This window comes from Dipodomys merriami, unplaced genomic scaffold (genome assembly GCF_024711535.1).
Source record: "Dipodomys merriami isolate MVZ:Mamm:240054 unplaced genomic scaffold, mDipMer1.0.p SCAF_202, whole genome shotgun sequence".
Lineage (NCBI taxonomy): Eukaryota > Metazoa > Chordata > Mammalia > Rodentia > Heteromyidae > Dipodomys > Dipodomys merriami.
The window spans coordinates 2,019,596-2,037,452 of NW_027203405.1; the positions used below are offsets into that span (position 1 = coordinate 2,019,596).

Genomic DNA, 17,857 nt, shown 5'->3' on the forward strand with positions numbered 1-17,857 from the left:
CTCGTAGGATCTTCCCTCCTTCCTACAGCGCTGACACCAGAGTCTGCATCAAACCATACTCTGACTTCACTTCCCCGGACTACATCAGAAACCCATTTTGCAGTATGGGTGCACATGCTCACATTTCTGTGTGCATGTGTGTGACAGAGACAGAAACAAGACCTTACTCTGTAGGGCCAGACTTGCTTCCAACCTTTGATCATCCTTCTGCCTTTGCTTTCTAAATTCTGAGGTTAAAGTTGTGCACGATGTCCTGTGCAGTGCAGTGCTGCGCTTTGATCGCAAGGCTTCGTGCGTGCTGGACGGCACGTGGCTGCCCCTACCCCCCACCCCAGCAACAGACAGGGCCTCATGATTTGGCCAGAACTGTTCTCAGACCACCATCTTTATACTCTGCATCCCATGCCCCGGGATGATGTATACACACCACCACCTTTAGCTTGTTGTTCAGAGGCCCTGACTGGCCTCAAACCATAGTCCTCATCGCTGGAGACTTTGTTTTACTTTCTTTTGAAAGTAAAGCAAGCGCTCTCAACAGAGCAGTGCACCAAGGAAGTGGGCTGTGTTCTCCCCCGCACAGTGGCCCATGGATGCCCCGTGGGGTGCGCCAGTGCAGGCCCAGCTGGACCCACAGAGGTGCAGGCCAGTAATTCCCCCACTCCCCCTCGTTTCCAGCTCTGAGGGACCATGACTATTGCTCTTTTTCTTTTCTTTTTTTTTTTTTTTTTGCCAGTCCTGGGCTTGAATTCAGGACCTGGGCACTGTCCCTGAGCCTGTCTGTGCTCAAGGCTGGTGCTCTACCACTTGAACCACAGCGCCACTTCTGGCTTTTTCTGTGTATGTGGTGCTGAGGAATCGAACAGGGCTCTAGACCACATCCCCAGCCCATCCATGACTCACTCTTTCTTTCTTTCTTTCTTTCTTTCTTTCTTTCTTTCTTTCTTTCTTTCTTTCTTTCTTTCCTTCCTTCCTTCTCTTTTTTTTTTTTGTGTGAAAATACTGTACAGAAGGGTTACAATTACATGTGCAAGATAATGAGTGCATTTCTTATCAAGCTTTGTAGTCTCCTTTGTTTCCCCTTCCCATCCTTCCCCCTCCCCCCCCCCCGCCCCACCCCCCCACCCAATCCTCCTCCTCCCCTCTCCCTCCCCCCCCACCAAAGTTGTAAGACTAGTTCTTAATCTAAGAATTTCACAGGGTCTGCTCATGGGATAATGTTTGGGTTAATTTGCAGGGGAAGTTCCTAGTTAAATGAGCTGGTCTGAGCAATTATGTATAAAGATGGGATATCTCTTTCTTCTTTTTTTGCTGCATTTTCAGACAGACAGACATCAGCTGCTAGAGAAGTGAAAAGCTCATGCACAGAAGTGACACTCCCACCCAGAGGCGCCCCCTTTCTCTTCCAGGGAGCATGTGGGCCAGCCAGTTTCTCTATGGGCTCTGGAGCCCTGAGGGGGGGGACCTCCCCCTCCCCCAGCCTGGGGCCAGGCAGCTGTGGGGAGGCCGGCAGGTGGACTTCTTCCTGCGGTTTCAGAAAGCATCAATTTTCTGACTTTGGAGTATTTAGCCATACATAATAAGATACCTTGGGGAAAGGAGCCAAGTCTACATTTGACATTTTACTTTCTTTTTTTTTTTTTTTTTTTGCTGGTTGTGGGACCTGAACTCTGGGCCTGGGCGCTGTCCCTGAGCTCTTCAGCTCAAGGCGAGCACTCTACCACTTGAGCCACAGCACCACTTCTGGCTTTTTTCCCTTTTGCTTATGTGGTGCTGAGGAATCGAACCCAGGGCCTCATGCATGCAAGGCAAGCGCTCTACCACTGAGCCACCTCCCCAGCCCCATTTTACTTTCTTTTTTTAGTCCATTTCAGCTACTATATTTGACTTTTTCTTTTCTTTTTTCTTTTTTTTTTTTTTTTTTTGGTCCAGTCGTGGAGCCTGAACTCTGGGCCTGAGCACTGTCCTTCAGCTCAAGGCTAGCGCTCTACCACTTGAGCCATGGCGCCACTTCCGGCTTTTTTCTTTTTTTGCTTAAGTGGTACTGAGGAATGGAACCCAGGGCCTCATGCATGCAAGGCAAGTGCTCTACCACTGAGCCACCTTTCCAGCCCCTATATTTGACATTTTAAAGTACTTTAATCTTTGAGTCAAATTGATATTTGAAAAAACCTATTATCATAGTTCAAGAGTAGACACCTGATAATTAGATAAATCTGATAAATTAGATAAATAACTTGATAAATTTGGTCAGTTGTAGGGCTTGAACTCAGGGCCTGGGCGCTGCCTCTGAGCTTTTTTGCTGAAGACTAGTACTCTACCACTTCCCAGTTTTGTGGTGATTAACTGGAGATGAGAGTCTCGTGAGCTGGCACTGGTGGCTCATGCCTGTAATCCTAGCTACTCAGGAGGCTGAAGTCTGAGGATTGCAAGTTCAAAGCCTGCCCTGGCAGGAAAGTCCACGAGACTCTTTTCTCCAATAAACTACCGAAAACCAGAAGTGGAGCTATGAACTCACAGTGGTAGATAGAGCGCTAACCTTGAGGAGAAGAGCTCAGGGACAGTATCCATGCCCTGAGTTCAAGCCCCACAACCGACAAGAAAAAAATCTCAGACTTTCCTGTTCTGGCTGGCTCTGACCACCATCCTCAGATCTCAGCCTCTTGAACAGCTAGGATTACAGGTGTGAGCCACCAGCGTTTGACTGGAGACCAGTATTTTTAATTTTTTAATCTAATTTTAATTTTTTGCCAGTCCTGGGGCTTGAACTCAGGGCCTGGCACTGTCCCTGAGCTTCTTTTGCTTGGGGCTAGCAGCTCTATCCACAGCACCACTTCAGACCTTTTCTGTGTCTGTGGTACTGAGGAATTGGACCCAGGGCTTCATGCATGCTAGGCAAGCACTCTACCACTAAGCCACATTCCTAGCCCTGGAGACCAGTATTTTTATTGTGTAAGTTATTAGGATACTAGAGAACAAATAGTATTTCCAGAAGGAAGGAAAATATATATTTAGAGAAAGTTTTTATCAGAAGAGAACAAGAATATACAACGCTCTACAGTAGCTGATTTGCAGCCATGATTCAGAAACACTACATAAAGCCTGATGATGGTTTGGTATTATTAGTATTCAAAATGCAATTCTACTGAGTTTGACATTTATATTTAAAGCAAAGGTTAAAAAGATGTTCACTCAACTTTGACAATATATTCCTATTTTCAAAGCATATATTAACTAGTAATTGGCTGTTAGTTTTATAGGAAAGACAGCCAGGAAAGTTAAATCAGTGACCTATGGTTTAGTATTTTGACAAGCAGTTTAAAAATCTGATGATTTCACATTTCCTTCTCAAAGTCAAATGCTATGTGATTGTTCTGTTGTATGTTTGTATAAAGTGAATCAGAAAGTAAGACAAAGGTTAGCATTATTAAAATAATAGCCCAATTGAAACATTCCATTTGTACTGTTCATAATGCTTTCAAAGGACATAAAACTCTGTGGAGTATCTGCACATCACTTTGGACTAAATCAATTTTTTTTTTTTTTTGGTCGGTCATGGGGCTTGAACTCTGGGCCTGGGCGCTGTCCCTGAGCTCTTCAGCTCAAGGCGAGCGCTCTAGCGCTTGAGCCACAGCGCCACTTCCGGTTTTCTAGTAGTTTATTGGAGATAAGTCTCACGGGGTTTCCTGCCCGGGCTGGCTTTGAACCGAGATCCTCAGATCTCAGCCTGCTGAGTAGCTAGGATTACAGGCGTGAGCCACCAACGCTGGCTGATATTTCTTAATGTTTCTCATATACAGCTTATACACATGCGTGCATGTGTGTGCTGATCCTGAGGTTTAAACCTGGGACCTGGGTACCATTCTTAGCTTCTTTGCTTAAGTCTAGGCTCTTGAGCCACGGCTCCATTTCCAGCTTTTTGCTGGTTAATTGGAGGTAAGGGTCTCATGGACTTCGCTGCCCGGCTGGCTCTGAACCCCAGCCCACAGATCTCAGCCTCCTGAGTATCTGGGATCACAGGTGTGAGCCACTGGAGCCAAGCAATAGTGTAGAGTTTGGTTTTTTAGCATGCTGGGCTCTGACTGCAGCCTGACTTTTGTGGGCACGTGTGGCCTCCATTGTGGTCTCATGTGGAACATCAAGCTTTGGGTTCTAGAGGACTTTGTAGTTTTGAATCTCCCTTTCCCTCCACACCTGAATAATCTGTGTGGCCAAAGTGCATCTTCTCTACCTTTGGGGACCAAGAGCAGACACGTTTATGTATGATTGGTTATTGGAGCGTCTCAAGTCGCAATGGATATTCTTGTTGATAAATAAGTCCCCAGGTTGGACAGCAGCCAGGCCCATCCTCTGGGTCCCCATGATGTAACTCAGGTCCACCGGCCACAGAGGCCCCCCGCCCCCAGCCCCCAGCCCCCAGCCGTGGCTTGTCGGCACTGGGACAGCCCAGGCTGCTCTGTAAAGCAGTCTGACTCTGCATTTGACTTCCTTGCTGCCTTTGACAGTTCAGGATTTCAGGACATAGCTGGCAGCTCTACATGAAGGCCGGTTACAGCTGGCTATCGGTGGCTCATTGCCTGTAGGCTGCTATTCAGGACCTGGCCAACAGGATCACTGAGGCCAGTCCAGGCAAGAACTTTGTGAGATGCCACTCAGCCAACCACTGGGCATGGTGGCACGTGTGCAAACAGGAGGATGGAGGTTCAGGCTCACGAGATCCTGAGTTACTTCAGCAAGAAAGAGATGAAGCAGAAACCCCAGATCAAACTCTAGTACTGCAAAATAAGTAAGTGATAGTGTATGGCCTAGCCTGGAAAACCTGGAGTGGACGTTCCAAGTGGAGTGGGAGTTAAAGTTGACTCTCTGCTTCACATTTTAGAGCCGTGAGGATCAAATAAGAAACTAAATAAATGTACTTTGCAAACAGACCAGAGCATCTATCACTGGCACCGGCCACAGTTCTTAGCCTTTGCTGTCTACTTCATCTCGCTGCTCGCTCTCTTTGTGCTGGCTCTGGGTCCTGCTGTGTAGTCAGTCTGGCCTGGCCTCTTGCCCCGTCACTCAGTGCTGGGCATACAGGTGTGCACCACTGCCCCTTTCCTCTCCAGGGTGGGGTTCTGGGCAGCTGGGTCTCGGTCTCCAGCTGGCAAGGTTGATGAGGGCAGCCCATCATAGGCACCTTGTTTTCTGGTTGAGAAAGGAGATGGAGGTTGGAAATGACATTTTCTGTGTTGTGCAGATTCATTACTTCCTCTCTCTCTCTCTCTCTCTCTCTCTCTCTCTCTCTCTCTCACACACACACACACACACACACGTACGCACGCACGCACGAGCCTACCTGCTGTGGGATTCACTCTAGCTGGCTGCCGGCTGAAGGCGTAAAACCCAGTGTTCACCAAGGAGCACCGGGCTCAGTCCTGCAGACACTGAGGTTTCTGCTTTTCAGAGCACTAAAATGGGCACATTTTGATTTCTCAGCCAAGCCTTACATGAATTCTATGTATTTTATGTCCCATAGAATTCCATCCGCCACAATCTGTCCCTGAATCGCTACTTCATCAAAGTGCCGCGATCCCAGGAAGAGCCGGGCAAGGGCTCCTTCTGGAGGATAGACCCTGCCTCGGAGAGCAAGCTGGTGGAGCAGGCCTTCCGGAAGCGGCGGCCCCGGGGCGTGCCCTGCTTCAGAACCCCTCTGGGGCCACTGTCCTCTCGGTAAGCAGGCCCCGTGGCCGGTGAGCACCGGTTCCCACCAGAAACCAAGGACCTCAGTACCTTTTGGTGAATGTTGGCGATATGGAAAGTGATGTCGTGGGCTACCTCGTGCCTGCCGATCCCTTTACTGTAGCCCTTGACTGCTGAGGTGGCACATGAGCCGTTCTTCAGGGCTTCCTTTCGCTGCTTAAACTCAAGATCGTTTTTAATGTGCCTGATTTCTAAAAAACTGTATCACCGATACTCTGCTTTTCCCAAAAGAAGACCTGGGCTTGGCATTGACCCCAGGCCCCTGCCAGCTCGCGCTCTGCAGATTCCTGCAGGCCTGGGGCTGAGTGTGAGGCCCAGCCCACGGGCCGACTGGTCATATCCGGGACGCTCCAGCTGTGGGCCCAGGACAAGGGACACTTGACACTTGCTGGGGCGAGTTCATCACTGTAAAACCCACTGTCTTCTTTTGGTGGCCCAGGAGTGCACCGGCCTCCCCCAACCACGCAGGAGTGCTGTCTGCTCATTCCAGTGGCGCCCAGACCCCCGAGAGCCTGTCCAGGGAAGGCTCGCCGGCCCCCGTGGAGCCTGAGCCCAGTGGCACACAGCCCAAACTCGCAGTCATCCAGGAGGCACGGTTCGCTCAGAGCGCACCAGGTAAGACGCAGCGGGAGAGGCAGCGAGCCTGGGGCTGGGGCTGAGGCCCCGGTGCACAGCCCCATCCCACACCTGCTGCGTGGTGCACGGTGCCAAGGGATCTGCCCGAGACTTTGGAGAACCAGTAGGAACACAAATGTGCTATTTCATAACCGCAAAGAAGGAGTCCATTTAATGAATAGACAGACCTTTGCAGTTTATTTACAAAGCCCTAGTAGACAAAGCCAGTGGCTCACACCTGTCATCCTAGCTACTCAGGAGGCTGAGACCCGAGGGTCACGGTTTGAAACCAGCCTAGGCAGGAAAGTCCATGAGGCGCTCTTCCCCAATTAACCACGAGAAACTAGTAGAACTGCTAGCCTTGAGCAAAAAAAGCTCAGGGAAGATGTCCAAAACTAAGTTCGAACCCAGGGCCTCAGGCATGCAAGGCAGGCGCTCTACCACTGAGCCACCTTCCCAGCCCTCTCCTGGAGACTGTTTGTTGAGCCGCATGAAGCTGGGCAGAGCTGTGTCCCCCTCCCCCCATCTTTCCCTCCCATTTCCACCCACAGTTGCACAGCTCCTCTTCCAGTGTCTAGTGAGTACCACTGTGCATTTGCTCACCCTCCCTTTGTCTCTCCATTTTTGTGCTCCCTTCACCTTCCCAAAGACATGTAGATGAACAAATGAGACAACAGTAAAAGAAAACAAATAGCAAAAGAAAAATATCTTGTCTCCATTTCCTGGAGTTCATCTTGATAAGTATTAAGGTATTATTGTGCATCATCAGATGCCATAGACCCTTGGGCTTTTATGTTTCTCTCCAAAGAGTGTCCTCCTTTGATCTCTGTATAATTTATCATGTCCTCATGGGTTTTACATCTAGTTCCCGTGTATGAAAGAAACCATGAGTCTGTCTGAGCTTGGCTTTCCTCACTTGACATGATTTTTTGCTAAGTCCATTTCCAGAGGATTTTAAAATATAATTTTATTGTTATTAAGGATTTGTATAGCTGGGTGCCAGTGGCTCACGCCTGGAATCCCAGCTACTCAGGAGGCTGAGAGCTGAGGATCGCAGTTTGAAGCCAGTCTGGGTAGAAAAGTCCCAGTGAGACTCTTTATCTCCAAGTGGCACTGTGGCTCTAAGTGGTAGAGCGCTGGCCTTGAGCAGAAGAGCTCAGGGACAGCCCCCAGGCTCCAAGACTAACAACAACAAAAAGCTAAGGGAGCCAAAAGAGAGTGTGAGAAGGAGAGAGAGAGAGAGAGAGTGTGTGTGTGTGTGTGATGAATGTGTCCCAGGCCAGATAGTCTGGTGTCACTGAGCGTCGGTGGTTCCTTGGAAGTGTGTGTGTGTGTGTGTGTGTGTGTGTGTGTGTGTGTGTGTGTGTGTGTGTGTGATGACTGTGATAGTCTGGTGTCACTGAGCGTCGGTGGTTCCTTGGAAGTGTGTGTGTGTGTGATGACTGTGTGTGTGTGTGTGTGTGTGTGAGATGACTGTGTCCCAGGCCAGTGTCACTGAGCGTCGGTGGTTCCTTGGAACTCTGGTGCCCTCCCCAGGCCTCCCGCGCCTTGCTGGGAGCCTGTGTTGCTGCCGTCCTACAGCCAGAGGGCAGAGGCATCATGATGACTACCGCTCCTGTCATGGTTGTCTTTAGTAGTTTTACAAAGCGTTTCCAGTCGCCCTGTCTGTGGACGCGCACAGGGTGTCTTGGTCGGTGTCCCATCCCCCTCCCCCCCATCCCCCGCCCCTTTGCTCCCTCCCGGCCCGCTGGGCTGATGTCTCTGTTTCTTTAGTCAAAGCCTCAAGCCACCAAGGACGGGGTGTTGGGACAGCCACAGATGGCTGCGTGCGGGGACATCTCGTGAGGAGGGAGCCCTGGGAGGGCGCTGTGTTCATAGAGATGAGGTGTAGGAATTAATAGCTTGAGATACTAACCTTTCTCTTAGTATTCGTCACCATAAGGCAAAACAGGGCCCCGTCCTGAGGTTCCCGGCCGGCCCCCTGGTCAGGTTTGGTGTGGGGAAGGAAGGGGGACGCCTCGCCTCAGCCCTTCCTTCCCCGCCTCTCCTGCCAGGCTCACCCCTCTCCAGTCAGCCCGTCTTAATCACCGTCCAGCGGCAGCTGCCCCCGGCCATGAAGCCCGTCGCCTACGCCGTCGCCGCCCCAGTGACCACCTCCGCCTCGCAGCCGCCTGTGGTGCAAACCGTCCACCTCGTCCACCAGATACCAGCCGTGTCGGTCGCCAGCGTGGCCGCGCTGGCCCCGGCAAACACCTACACCGTCGCCGGCCAGGCCGTGGTCGCCCAGGCGGCAGTCCTGGCCCCTCCGAAGGCAGAGCCGCAAGAGAATGGCGACCACAGAGAGGTCAGAGGTGAGCGAGGCGGAGGTGGGGTGGAGGCGGCGGCTGCCGCCAGGCCCTGCTCTGTGTGTGTGGGGGGGGGGTCTTTTTAGGGTACTCTCTCTCTTGCTTCGTTGCTGGGGATGGGACCGTCCCGGCGCTGCACATTCTAGGACTCCAGTCTTTATCTCCAGTCTTCTGTGTCGACTGGTCTGAGACATTCTACAGCCAGTCTGAACACCAGGCAGTACTTTTTGTTGTCGGTTGTGGGGCTTGAACTCAGGGCCTGGGCGCTGTCCCCGAGGTTTTTTGTCCGAGGCTCGGGCTCTATGACTCGGAGCCGCAGCGCCACTTCCGGTTGTCTGGCACTTGGCTGGCGGTGAGTCCCAGGGCTTTCCCGGCCCGGCTGGCCCCACGCCACGGTCCTCAGTCTCTAGGACGGCAGGCGGGAGCCGTTTGCCCGCGGCTCGCGTGATGGTCTTGTTGTTTTACGGTGTGGGGTCTATCGGCTTTCCTCTAACCCTAGTGGCGCTGTCTCTCTTGGGTTTCAGTGAAGGTAGAGCCTGTTCCCGCAGTTGGCCACACAGCGCTGGGCGCCACTGGCCGGATCCTCCAGGCGTCGCCAGGCCCCCCGGTGCAGACGGTCACCATCGTGCAGCAAGCGCCTCTGGGCCAGCACCAGCTCCCGATCAAGACGGTCACGCAGAACGGGACCCACGTGGTGCCCGTCCCCCCCGCCGTGCACAGCCAGGTGAACAGCGGTAAGGACTCCGCCTCGCTGAGCGCCCCGGCCAGACCTGCTCCTGGCCCCGGGGGGGGGGTGGGCGCGTGTCCCTGAGCCTCGTGTTCGACACTAGTGCTCTACCACGTGAGTCACACAGCTCCACCTTGGGCTTTTGGGGTTAATCAGAGATAAGTGTCTCACAGGTTTTTCTGCCTAGGCTGGTATCAAATTGTGATCCTCAGATCTCAGCCTCCTGAGTAGCTGGGATTACAGGTGTGGATGGCTTTGTGTTTCTAAGTTGCAGGCTGAGGGACTGGAAGAGAGTTGGCAGCCAGAGCTCCGGTTAGACTAGCACGCATCTTGGACGGCCGGGGCTCCCCTTAGACTAGCACACACCGTCTGGAAAGAGAAGAGGTGAACGGCCCTTTGTCTGATGGCCCTGCTCTTCACATAGGACGGCTGTTCATGTTTGCAAGTTTTCTAACTTTGAAGAGAAGACGGTGGAAGTAGAGAATGCTGCTCTGAAAGCCCTTTCAAGTTCAGGCAGGAAGCGGTGTGGGATACTGGGCCGCCTTGCTTACACCAGGCACCCAGCCGTGGTTAAATCCTCTCCAGGTCCCTGTGGCTCACACCTGCCATCCTAGTCACTCAGGAGGCTGAGATCTGAGGATCACATTTTGAAGCCAGCCCAGGCAGGAAAGTCCATGACTCTTAATGCCAATAAACGACTCAGAAAAAGCCAGAAGCGGTGCAGTGGCTCAAGTGGTAGAGCGCTAGACCTTGAGCACAGAGAGGCCAAGGGACAGTTCAAGCCCCAGGTCCAGCAAAAAATAAAGAGGAAGTCCTGGCTGGCTGTGAGCCCGCAGGGTGGAGCGGCGCTGGCGGTGCTGGCGGGCATGCCCCCAGCGGCCGGGTTTCAGCGCGTGCCACTGTGTCTACCTGCATTTCGTTGCCTGCCCTGCCATGTCTCCTTTCTCTAGCTAGGACTCGGACTCGGGTACAGCGGGGAGTGCTGAGGGGCCCTGTCTCGGGGCACACGCCTCTGGGTGGCACCCGGTCCATTCCCTCCATTCATGGAAGGTGCTGACTTTGGCCAACTCGGATGATGGCTGGATTGTCTTCCCTTTAGGTAGCTGTGGTGGGGTCCTTCACCAGGGCCAGGTACGCGCACCTTCTGGGCAGGGCCGCCGGTCACGCAGATAGGCTGCTCAGTGTGCTGTGACGGTGACTTGCGTGTGTCCTTGAGGCTTTGGTCTGTGTTTTCTCAGTCCGGCTGGCTGTGGGCTTGCTTGACAGTGGCCTCATAGAACCAGCCGGGAGTGTTCCTTCCTCTTTGGGGGAGATGTGGAGGACTAGCGGCCGTGCTCGAACGGTGTGCTGAGCGTGGGGCGCGGAGCCTCTGCTCTGTTCTCCAGTTCTGCAGAAGAACCGACGCCAACACGTGGACCTGGGTAGACTCGCCACGGCCAGCCAGCCGGTCTTGGACTAGTTTCTGGTTAGGTATTCCATCCCTCATGTTTTCGCCGGTCAGTCTGTTGTGAGATGAGGTCTTGCGCTGCAGGGGCCCGGCAGCCACAGCCCACAGGGCCACGCCCGCCGTCTCCACCTCCGCCCTCTGCGTGGCAGCGCTGATCTCTGCTGTTTCTTGCAGCTGTTTAAAATCTGCCAGATGAGCCTACAGGCTCTTCCCCTTGTGCTACATTTTGGGGAGTTTGCAACTTGTCTTTACCTGGGCGCCCCTGGCTGCTGGGTGTCAGAAAGGAGCCTGGGAGGGTGGCGGCCTCTGCACGGCCCCCCGAGGGCCGGCCAGGCCAGCTCTGACTGCAGCCCACTGGCTACCTCCGCGGCCGGACACATGTAGCCTCCGGCCCGGCGGGCGGCCTGCTTTCCAGCCGGGCACACCCTGCTGACGAGCAACATGGCTCCCCTCCTTCCCCCCCGCCCCACGCCCGCTGCCAGGGCGTCCATGCCCGCTGCCAGGGCGTCCGTGCCCACTGCCAGGGAGTGCACACCCGTGCCTGTGCCTGTGCCTGCTGCCAGGGCGTGCACACCCGTGCCTGTGCCTGTGCCTGCTGCCAGGGCGTGCACACCCGTGCCCATGCCCGCTGCCAGGGCGTGCATACCCGTGCCCATGCCCGCTGCCAGAGCGTGCACACCCATGTCCATGCCCGCTGCCAGAGCGTGCACACGTGCCCATGCCCGCTGCCAGGGCGTGCACACCCGTGCCCATGCCCACTGCCAGGGCGTGCACACCCGTGCCCATGCCCGCTGCCAGGGCGTGCACACCCGTGTCCGTGCCCGCTGCCAGGGCATGCACACCCGTGTCCGTGCCCGCTGCCAGAGCGTGCACACGTGCCCATGCCCGCTGCCAGGGCGTGCACACCCGTGCCCATGCCCGCTGCCAGGGCGTGCACACCCGTGCCCATGCCCGCTGCCAGGGCATGCACACCCGTGCCCGCTGCCAGGGCGTGCACACCCGTGCCCGTGCCCGCTGCCAGGGCGTGCACACCCGTGCCCATGCCCGCTGCCAGGGCGTGCACACCCGTGCCCGTGCCCGCTGCCAGGGCGTGCACACCCGTGCCCGTGCCCGCTGCCAGGGCGTGCGCCTGCAAGGCTGCGCCTCATCACTCCCACCACACTGATGAGCCAGGGCCTGCACTCACCCTTCCTCGTTTCCCGAGGGGAATCGGGCACTGCTGGTCTCCGTGGGCCCGGGGCCCCCTTCACAGGGCAGGTGTGGGCACTCACTTGTGGTAGGCCTTTGCGTGTCCTTCACTGTGCCCCGCCGGCATCCTGCACCTGCCTCAGCCCAGCGCCTGCCACCTTGGACCTGGCTTCCTCCTTAGCTCTGTGTGTGTGTGTGTGTGCACGTGTGCATGCACGTGTGTGTGTGCGTGTGTGTTGCCGTGCTGACATCGGCCTGCAGGACTTGGTGACCGCTGTCCTGGGTCTTTTTTTTTGGGGGGTGGGGGTCAGGTTGTGGGGCCTGAACTCTGGGCCTGGGCGCTGTCCCTCAGCTCTTCAGCTCAAGGCTAGCGCTCTACCACGTGAACCACAGCACCATTTCGGGCTTTTTTCTTTTTGCTTATGTGGTGCTGAGGAATGGAACCCAGGGCCTCAGGCATGCAGGGCGAGCGCTCTACCGCTGAGCCACCTTCCCAGCCCCTGTCCTGGGTCTTGTGTTCAGGTCACAGTCACAGCGAGCAGGCACCACAGGAGTGGTGCTCCTGGGAGCTCCATTCTGCTGCGGCCGGGCACCCTGCCCCCCGGCACTGAGCTGGCTCGTGGCTCTGAGGGTGGGTGTGTGCCGGTCAGGAAGCCGTGTTCCCGGGCCTGGCTCTGGGGCCGAGTTGGTCCTGTGTGGGGCTCTGACCTGCTGCCTCTCCTCCGCAGCCGCCAGCCCCCTGCACATGCTGGCCACCCACGCCTCCGCGTCGGCCTCCCTGCCCACCAAGCGCCAAAACGGCGACGAGGCAGAGCAGCAGCCGGAGCTGAAGCGGATCAAGGCCGAGGACGGGGAGCGCATCGTCATCGCCCTGAGCGTCGACGCCCCTCCAGTGGCCGTGCGGGAGAAGGGGCTCCAGAACTAGCACTGAGCGCTGCTCACGCGGACGTCAACTCTGGTGCCAAAAGGAGAGAGCGGCGCCGCCCGTGCAAAGGGCCCTGCGGTTGGACTTCACTTCCAGCACTGAAAACACAAACCCAGGTGGCCTTAAAACTCCCTTCCATAGACCAAGTCGCACGGGAGTCAGTGCACAGCGGTCCCTGGCTTGAGCCGGTGTTCCCGCGGAGCACTCGCTGGGCCGCCGCTTGTGAGCTCAGCTTTTCAGGACGCGCAACAAGGACCGGCCTTGGGGCCCGAGCCTCCCGTGGGATGGGGGCCGGCCAGCGCCTGAGTGAGCGGATCTTGCAGACTGGGCTCTCCAAGGGATGGGCCAGAGCCAGCCACCCCCCTCCCGGAGACAAGACAGTGTTTTGTTGTTCACGTGGAATTAGAATTTTGAGGTGTACTTTCTTTACACAGTAATGGGGGTCTTTGACATTTCACACCACTCCATTTCTACTCTGGAAATTTTGGAATCACAGAACCTTTCACGTGGGTTAATTTGGGGACAACAGCGACGCCATTCTGTTTGTTTCTGTGATTTGTTTTCAGCTGGTGGGATGGTCTGCTCTGTCTGTTCTGTGCTCCTCCGGGACACCTGCACGTTCCTGATGAGTCCCTCCCCATGTCAGAACGGGGGGCAGCACGTGCGGGTGACCAGGACACACCCCGCCCTGCCGCCCGCCTCCTCGCCGTCTCCTTGTCCGTTCCTGCGCGTTGACTCTGTCCCTGGTATCATTTCCTACTCTTAAGTAAAGCAGTCTCTTAAGTGTTGTGTATGCCCAAAACAACAGACCTTTCCTTCCTTCCTTCCTTCCTTCCTTCCTGCCTTCCTTCCAAAACAGATCGAGTATGTACCCTTTCAAACCAAGATCACAGATCTCGATCTCCACCTCGTCTGACAAGTCAGGAGCCCATGCTGTGTGTGGCCGGGACGCAGGGCCTGCGGCTCCTGTGAGCACCCTCCAGGCTGGGCTCTGGTCCCGGGGCGCCCTGCCCTTCGAACCTGCCTCCACGGAGGCTCCCTTCTCTCCTTAAGTCATGAGACCCAGAGGGAAGGAGACGGGCGGGACAGTCTAGCTGGGCGGGCAGGGCAGACAGAGGCAGTAGCCTTGTTCTTTGTCATCATCATAACATTATTTATTTAAATGTAGTTATTTTGGTATTTAATTTTTTTTAAAGAGAGGGGGAAGAAACCCTGTATTTTCCTGGTGGAATGAAATGGCTCAGAATGGTATATTTAGGCAATTTTAAAACATTATTTACATAAAGACCAAATACAAGTCTGTTCTAGTATTGCGTGTCGCGTCACGGTATGGAGCTGTCTTGTTACTGCAGATGATGCGTATTAAAATTATGAATTACTGCACACTAGATGGATTTTATAACTCAGTCACTTGACAAATAAAGTGAGAAATCATGAGTGAGACCCTGTGTCCGCTGAAGTCTGCCTTCAGACCAGAGCCCCTGGCGGGCATGGGCTGCGGTCTGCTTCCCGCACATCCCAGCACCTTGGGGTGCGTTTAGTCCTTACGAGTCCTGTGTGCCGTGCGCGTCTGCCGGTCTCCACGAACACTGGCGAGGATGGGCTGCCCCAGGACGCAGGTAGCGCTTTCCTGCGTAGCATGGCCGCCAGCCACTAACGGCAGACTGGGGCTCTGGAGTTGTCTGTTAACTAACGCTCGGCGTGAGAGGCGAGGACGGCTGCCGGGATCCCGGTGGCGCTCTCCGGCGTCCACACCTGTCCCCTCAGTGCTGGGCCAGAGGACAGGAAGCCAGCTCTGTGCCCAGGCGGTCTCTGGGTTTTCAGGCCCTGTGTGTGAACTCGGAGTCGGTCCTGTCCCAGATGGGTCTCGCTCTTGTCGTGGGCAGGTGGGCAGCCCAGCGTCAGCGGGTCACGCTCAAGGTGGTCCTGAGCTCCTTCCAGAGCCAGAACCTTAATCAGCAGCCAGCCCCAAGCACCAGCACAAAGGGAAGCGCCGCCTGGGTCCCCAGGACACAAAGCGGGTGGCTGACGGGGCAGCGGGCCGTAGCCCACCCCACAGCCTCGGCCGGCGCCTCCATGCGCCAGGCTCGGGCCGAGGCTGTGGCCACCAGCACGCGGGGCTTTCTGTGGGGCGTGGCGAGGGACAGATGGTGGCCTGTGTGCAAAGATTGGAATTTTTTTAAAGTACCAAGTTCCTGAAATGTAATAAAGTATTTTTTATTCGTTTTAATGGAATAGAGTATTGTCATTTTGGTGAACTTCTGCTTTTCTTCTTGGCCTGTGCCCGTCTGAGCACGCAGAGCCTTACCCGGAGTCTGGCTTGCTGGACTGGGGCAGCAGCGGGTACCTCTGCCCGCCCAGTGACGCAGAAATTTCTTCTGTATACTTGATCCAGCCAAAGGGTCAAAACACTACAGACGGAACAGCTTCCGAAGCGGTACTTGGGTGTTGAGGTTCAAACGGCCCATGTCCTGTTTGCTGTGCACGAGGCCAGGCCAGCATGGGCCTGCGGAGCGAAGGAGCGAAGTTGGCACCAGGAACTCCCCACTTCCCCCTTGGCGTTCACTGGATTCAAGTAGGATGGACAAGGCAGGGGGCCGTCCTCGAAGATGAGCTGAGGGCACTGGAAAAAGATCTCGGCACCCAGAGTTCTGCTGGTGGGGAGGGGGAAGCCCTCCCTGTCCACAGCCTCTACAGACAGCAGCATGGTGAGTGCAGGGGGCAGCTTCGGGAGAGAAACCACAGCATACGATTGCTTAGATGTCACCACACTGAGAGCTAGCTCCCAGTGGGTTTCTGTGGCACCAGCCATCTTGCTGCATTCATGTCCACAGAACACAGCCAGGATTTAAGGTTGTGTGTGTGTGTGCGTGTGTGTGTGTGTGTGTGTGTGCACGCGCGCGCGCGTGTACCTTTGGTCACCGACCTGCAGAAGCCCCGGGGCCACTCTGGTTACAAGCATCTGTTGACAGACTGAAGCTACTGTCCTGCCCTACGACACTGCCCAGGGCGGTGGGCGCTGTACCACTGCCCACAGGTGGGCCTCCTGGAGATGGGGTGAATGTGGCCTTCCAGAAGCACTTCCTTACATTGGTGGTGCCCTGGGGAAGCAGCTCCCAAGGCATGGGCCAGGCCATTGTGGCACCCAGTTTTTTTCCCTTCAACTCTGGCCCCAAGCTGGAAAACCTGGGCTCTTGTTAGCCAACGGCGAAGCGTTCCTGGGGGCTAGAGATACCCGAAGCTGTAGCAGCCCCCAGGTTACCAAGCCACCAGGTGAAGCTGACCGAGCGCTACTTGCAGCAGGGCTGTCCAGCTCTGAAACAGGCTGGGTAAAGCCTTCAGGAGAGGGCTGTAACCAGCACGTACCACAAAGGTGTGCAGTATGAGAATAGCCAGAATCCCTGTCTTCCATGGGGAGAACAGACCAGAGTCCACTGCGGCTTTGTTCCAAAGTTGAAGTACCAGAGAAACGTTCCTTATACCTGTGCTCATGACGCAAGGCACGTGTTCTTGAAGTGACCCAGAAGTTCCAGGACTTAAAGGCACTTGGTAGCAATAGTAAAGTGTTAAATATGTATGCCACTGGCTCCCAGCAAAGGAAGTTGGTATAAAAGCGATTTAGGGGCCAGACATGGTAGCACAGAGTGGCACATATCTGTGATACAATCCAGGCAGGACTGTTAAGTTCAAAGCCAGCTAAAGCTACATTGTGAGATCCTGTCTCAAAGGACATTTTTCATTGCTATTATACATGCTTTAACCTTTTAGATATACAGAGGAGTAGCTATTCAACAGACCAGTTTGTGAATACGGTGCTTGAACACTTCAGCCAGGTGCCGTGGCGCCTGCCTGTCATCCTAGCTACTTAGGAGACTGAGATCTGAGGATCACAGTTCAAAGCCAGCACAGGCAGGAAAAGTCCTATGAGACAACTAGCTCCAACAAACCACCAGGAAACCAGAAGTGGTCCTGTGGCTCAAAGTGGTAGAGCGCTAACCTTGAGCAAAACCTCAGGGACAGCGCCCAGGCCCTGAGTTCAGCCCCACACCTGTCCACACACCCTGCTCCCACCCATCACCCCCCTCCCAGCGTGGAGCCTTCATTTCAGGTCTGTGCCCTTTAAAAGAACACAGAAAGCTTTGCCAATGCTCAAGAATCAGGTGTGAGGGCTGGGAAGGTAAGAGTGCTTGCCTTGTGTGCACGAGGCCCTGGGTTCGAGTCCTCAGCACCACATAAGCAGAAAAGGCCAGAAGTGGCGCTGTGGCTCAAGTGGTAGAGCACTAGCCTTGAGCAAAACCTCAGGGACAGCGCCCAGGCCCAGAGTTCAGGCCCCACAACGAACAACAACAAAAAAATTAGATGTAAGATCCTTGAAATGGAATCAGTGCCTCGGCCTTCCAGCAAAAGGTAGCACAAGAACAGTGTCGGTGAGCAGGAAGCTGTGGCCCTGTGCTGCGTGACAGAGTCCACACTGCAGTGCAGATGGGCAGCTGACACCTCCAACCATGGTGTCTACACAGCGGCTGCCACCCATCACACCCCCGGTGGCCACAGCCACGTGACCAGGGCATCCTGGCCTGCCTGGCGGCGCACCCAAAAGCAGTGACCAGCATCTGGGAAAGGCCAGAGGGGCACAAAGTGTCGCAGCCTGAAAAGGTTTGGAAAGGGCACTGACGGAGGACAACAGCTGGGCTTCTGCTTAATCCTAGCTACTTGGGAGGACCCAGGATTGGATTAAGGCTAACAGTTCAAAAGGCCTCCATCTCAATCAATAAAAAGTTGGGCACAGTGGAATGCAAACAAAGAAGGGCTGTAACTCAGGCCGGCCCAACTCTATGTGAAAAGTAGACAAAAAGGGTGGAGGCGTGGCT

The 17,857-nt window shown here is 55.1% G+C and overlaps 1 protein-coding gene across 2 annotated transcripts in view; it reads left to right on the plus strand.

Annotated features, from left to right (window-relative positions):
* Positions 1 to 15,221, plus strand: part of Foxk2 (forkhead box K2) — a 40,482-nt gene extending 25,261 nt beyond the window's left edge. The window contains exons 5-9 of one of the 2 annotated variants that reach the window (XM_070031725.1): positions 5,516 to 5,709; positions 6,179 to 6,354; positions 8,409 to 8,705; positions 9,224 to 9,433; positions 12,790 to 15,221. In XM_070031725.1, coding sequence (XP_069887826.1) covers positions 5,516 to 5,709; positions 6,179 to 6,354; positions 8,409 to 8,705; positions 9,224 to 9,433; positions 12,790 to 12,986 — 1,074 coding nt within the window. In that variant the 3' untranslated portion in view covers positions 12,987 to 15,221. Of the gene's footprint in view, positions 1 to 5,515; positions 5,710 to 6,178; positions 6,355 to 8,408; positions 8,706 to 9,223; positions 9,434 to 9,700; positions 10,104 to 12,789 lie in introns of those variants that run through there. The other variant, XM_070031727.1, reaches the window with a different exon arrangement.
* The last annotated feature ends 2,636 nt before the right edge of the window (positions 15,222 to 17,857 follow it).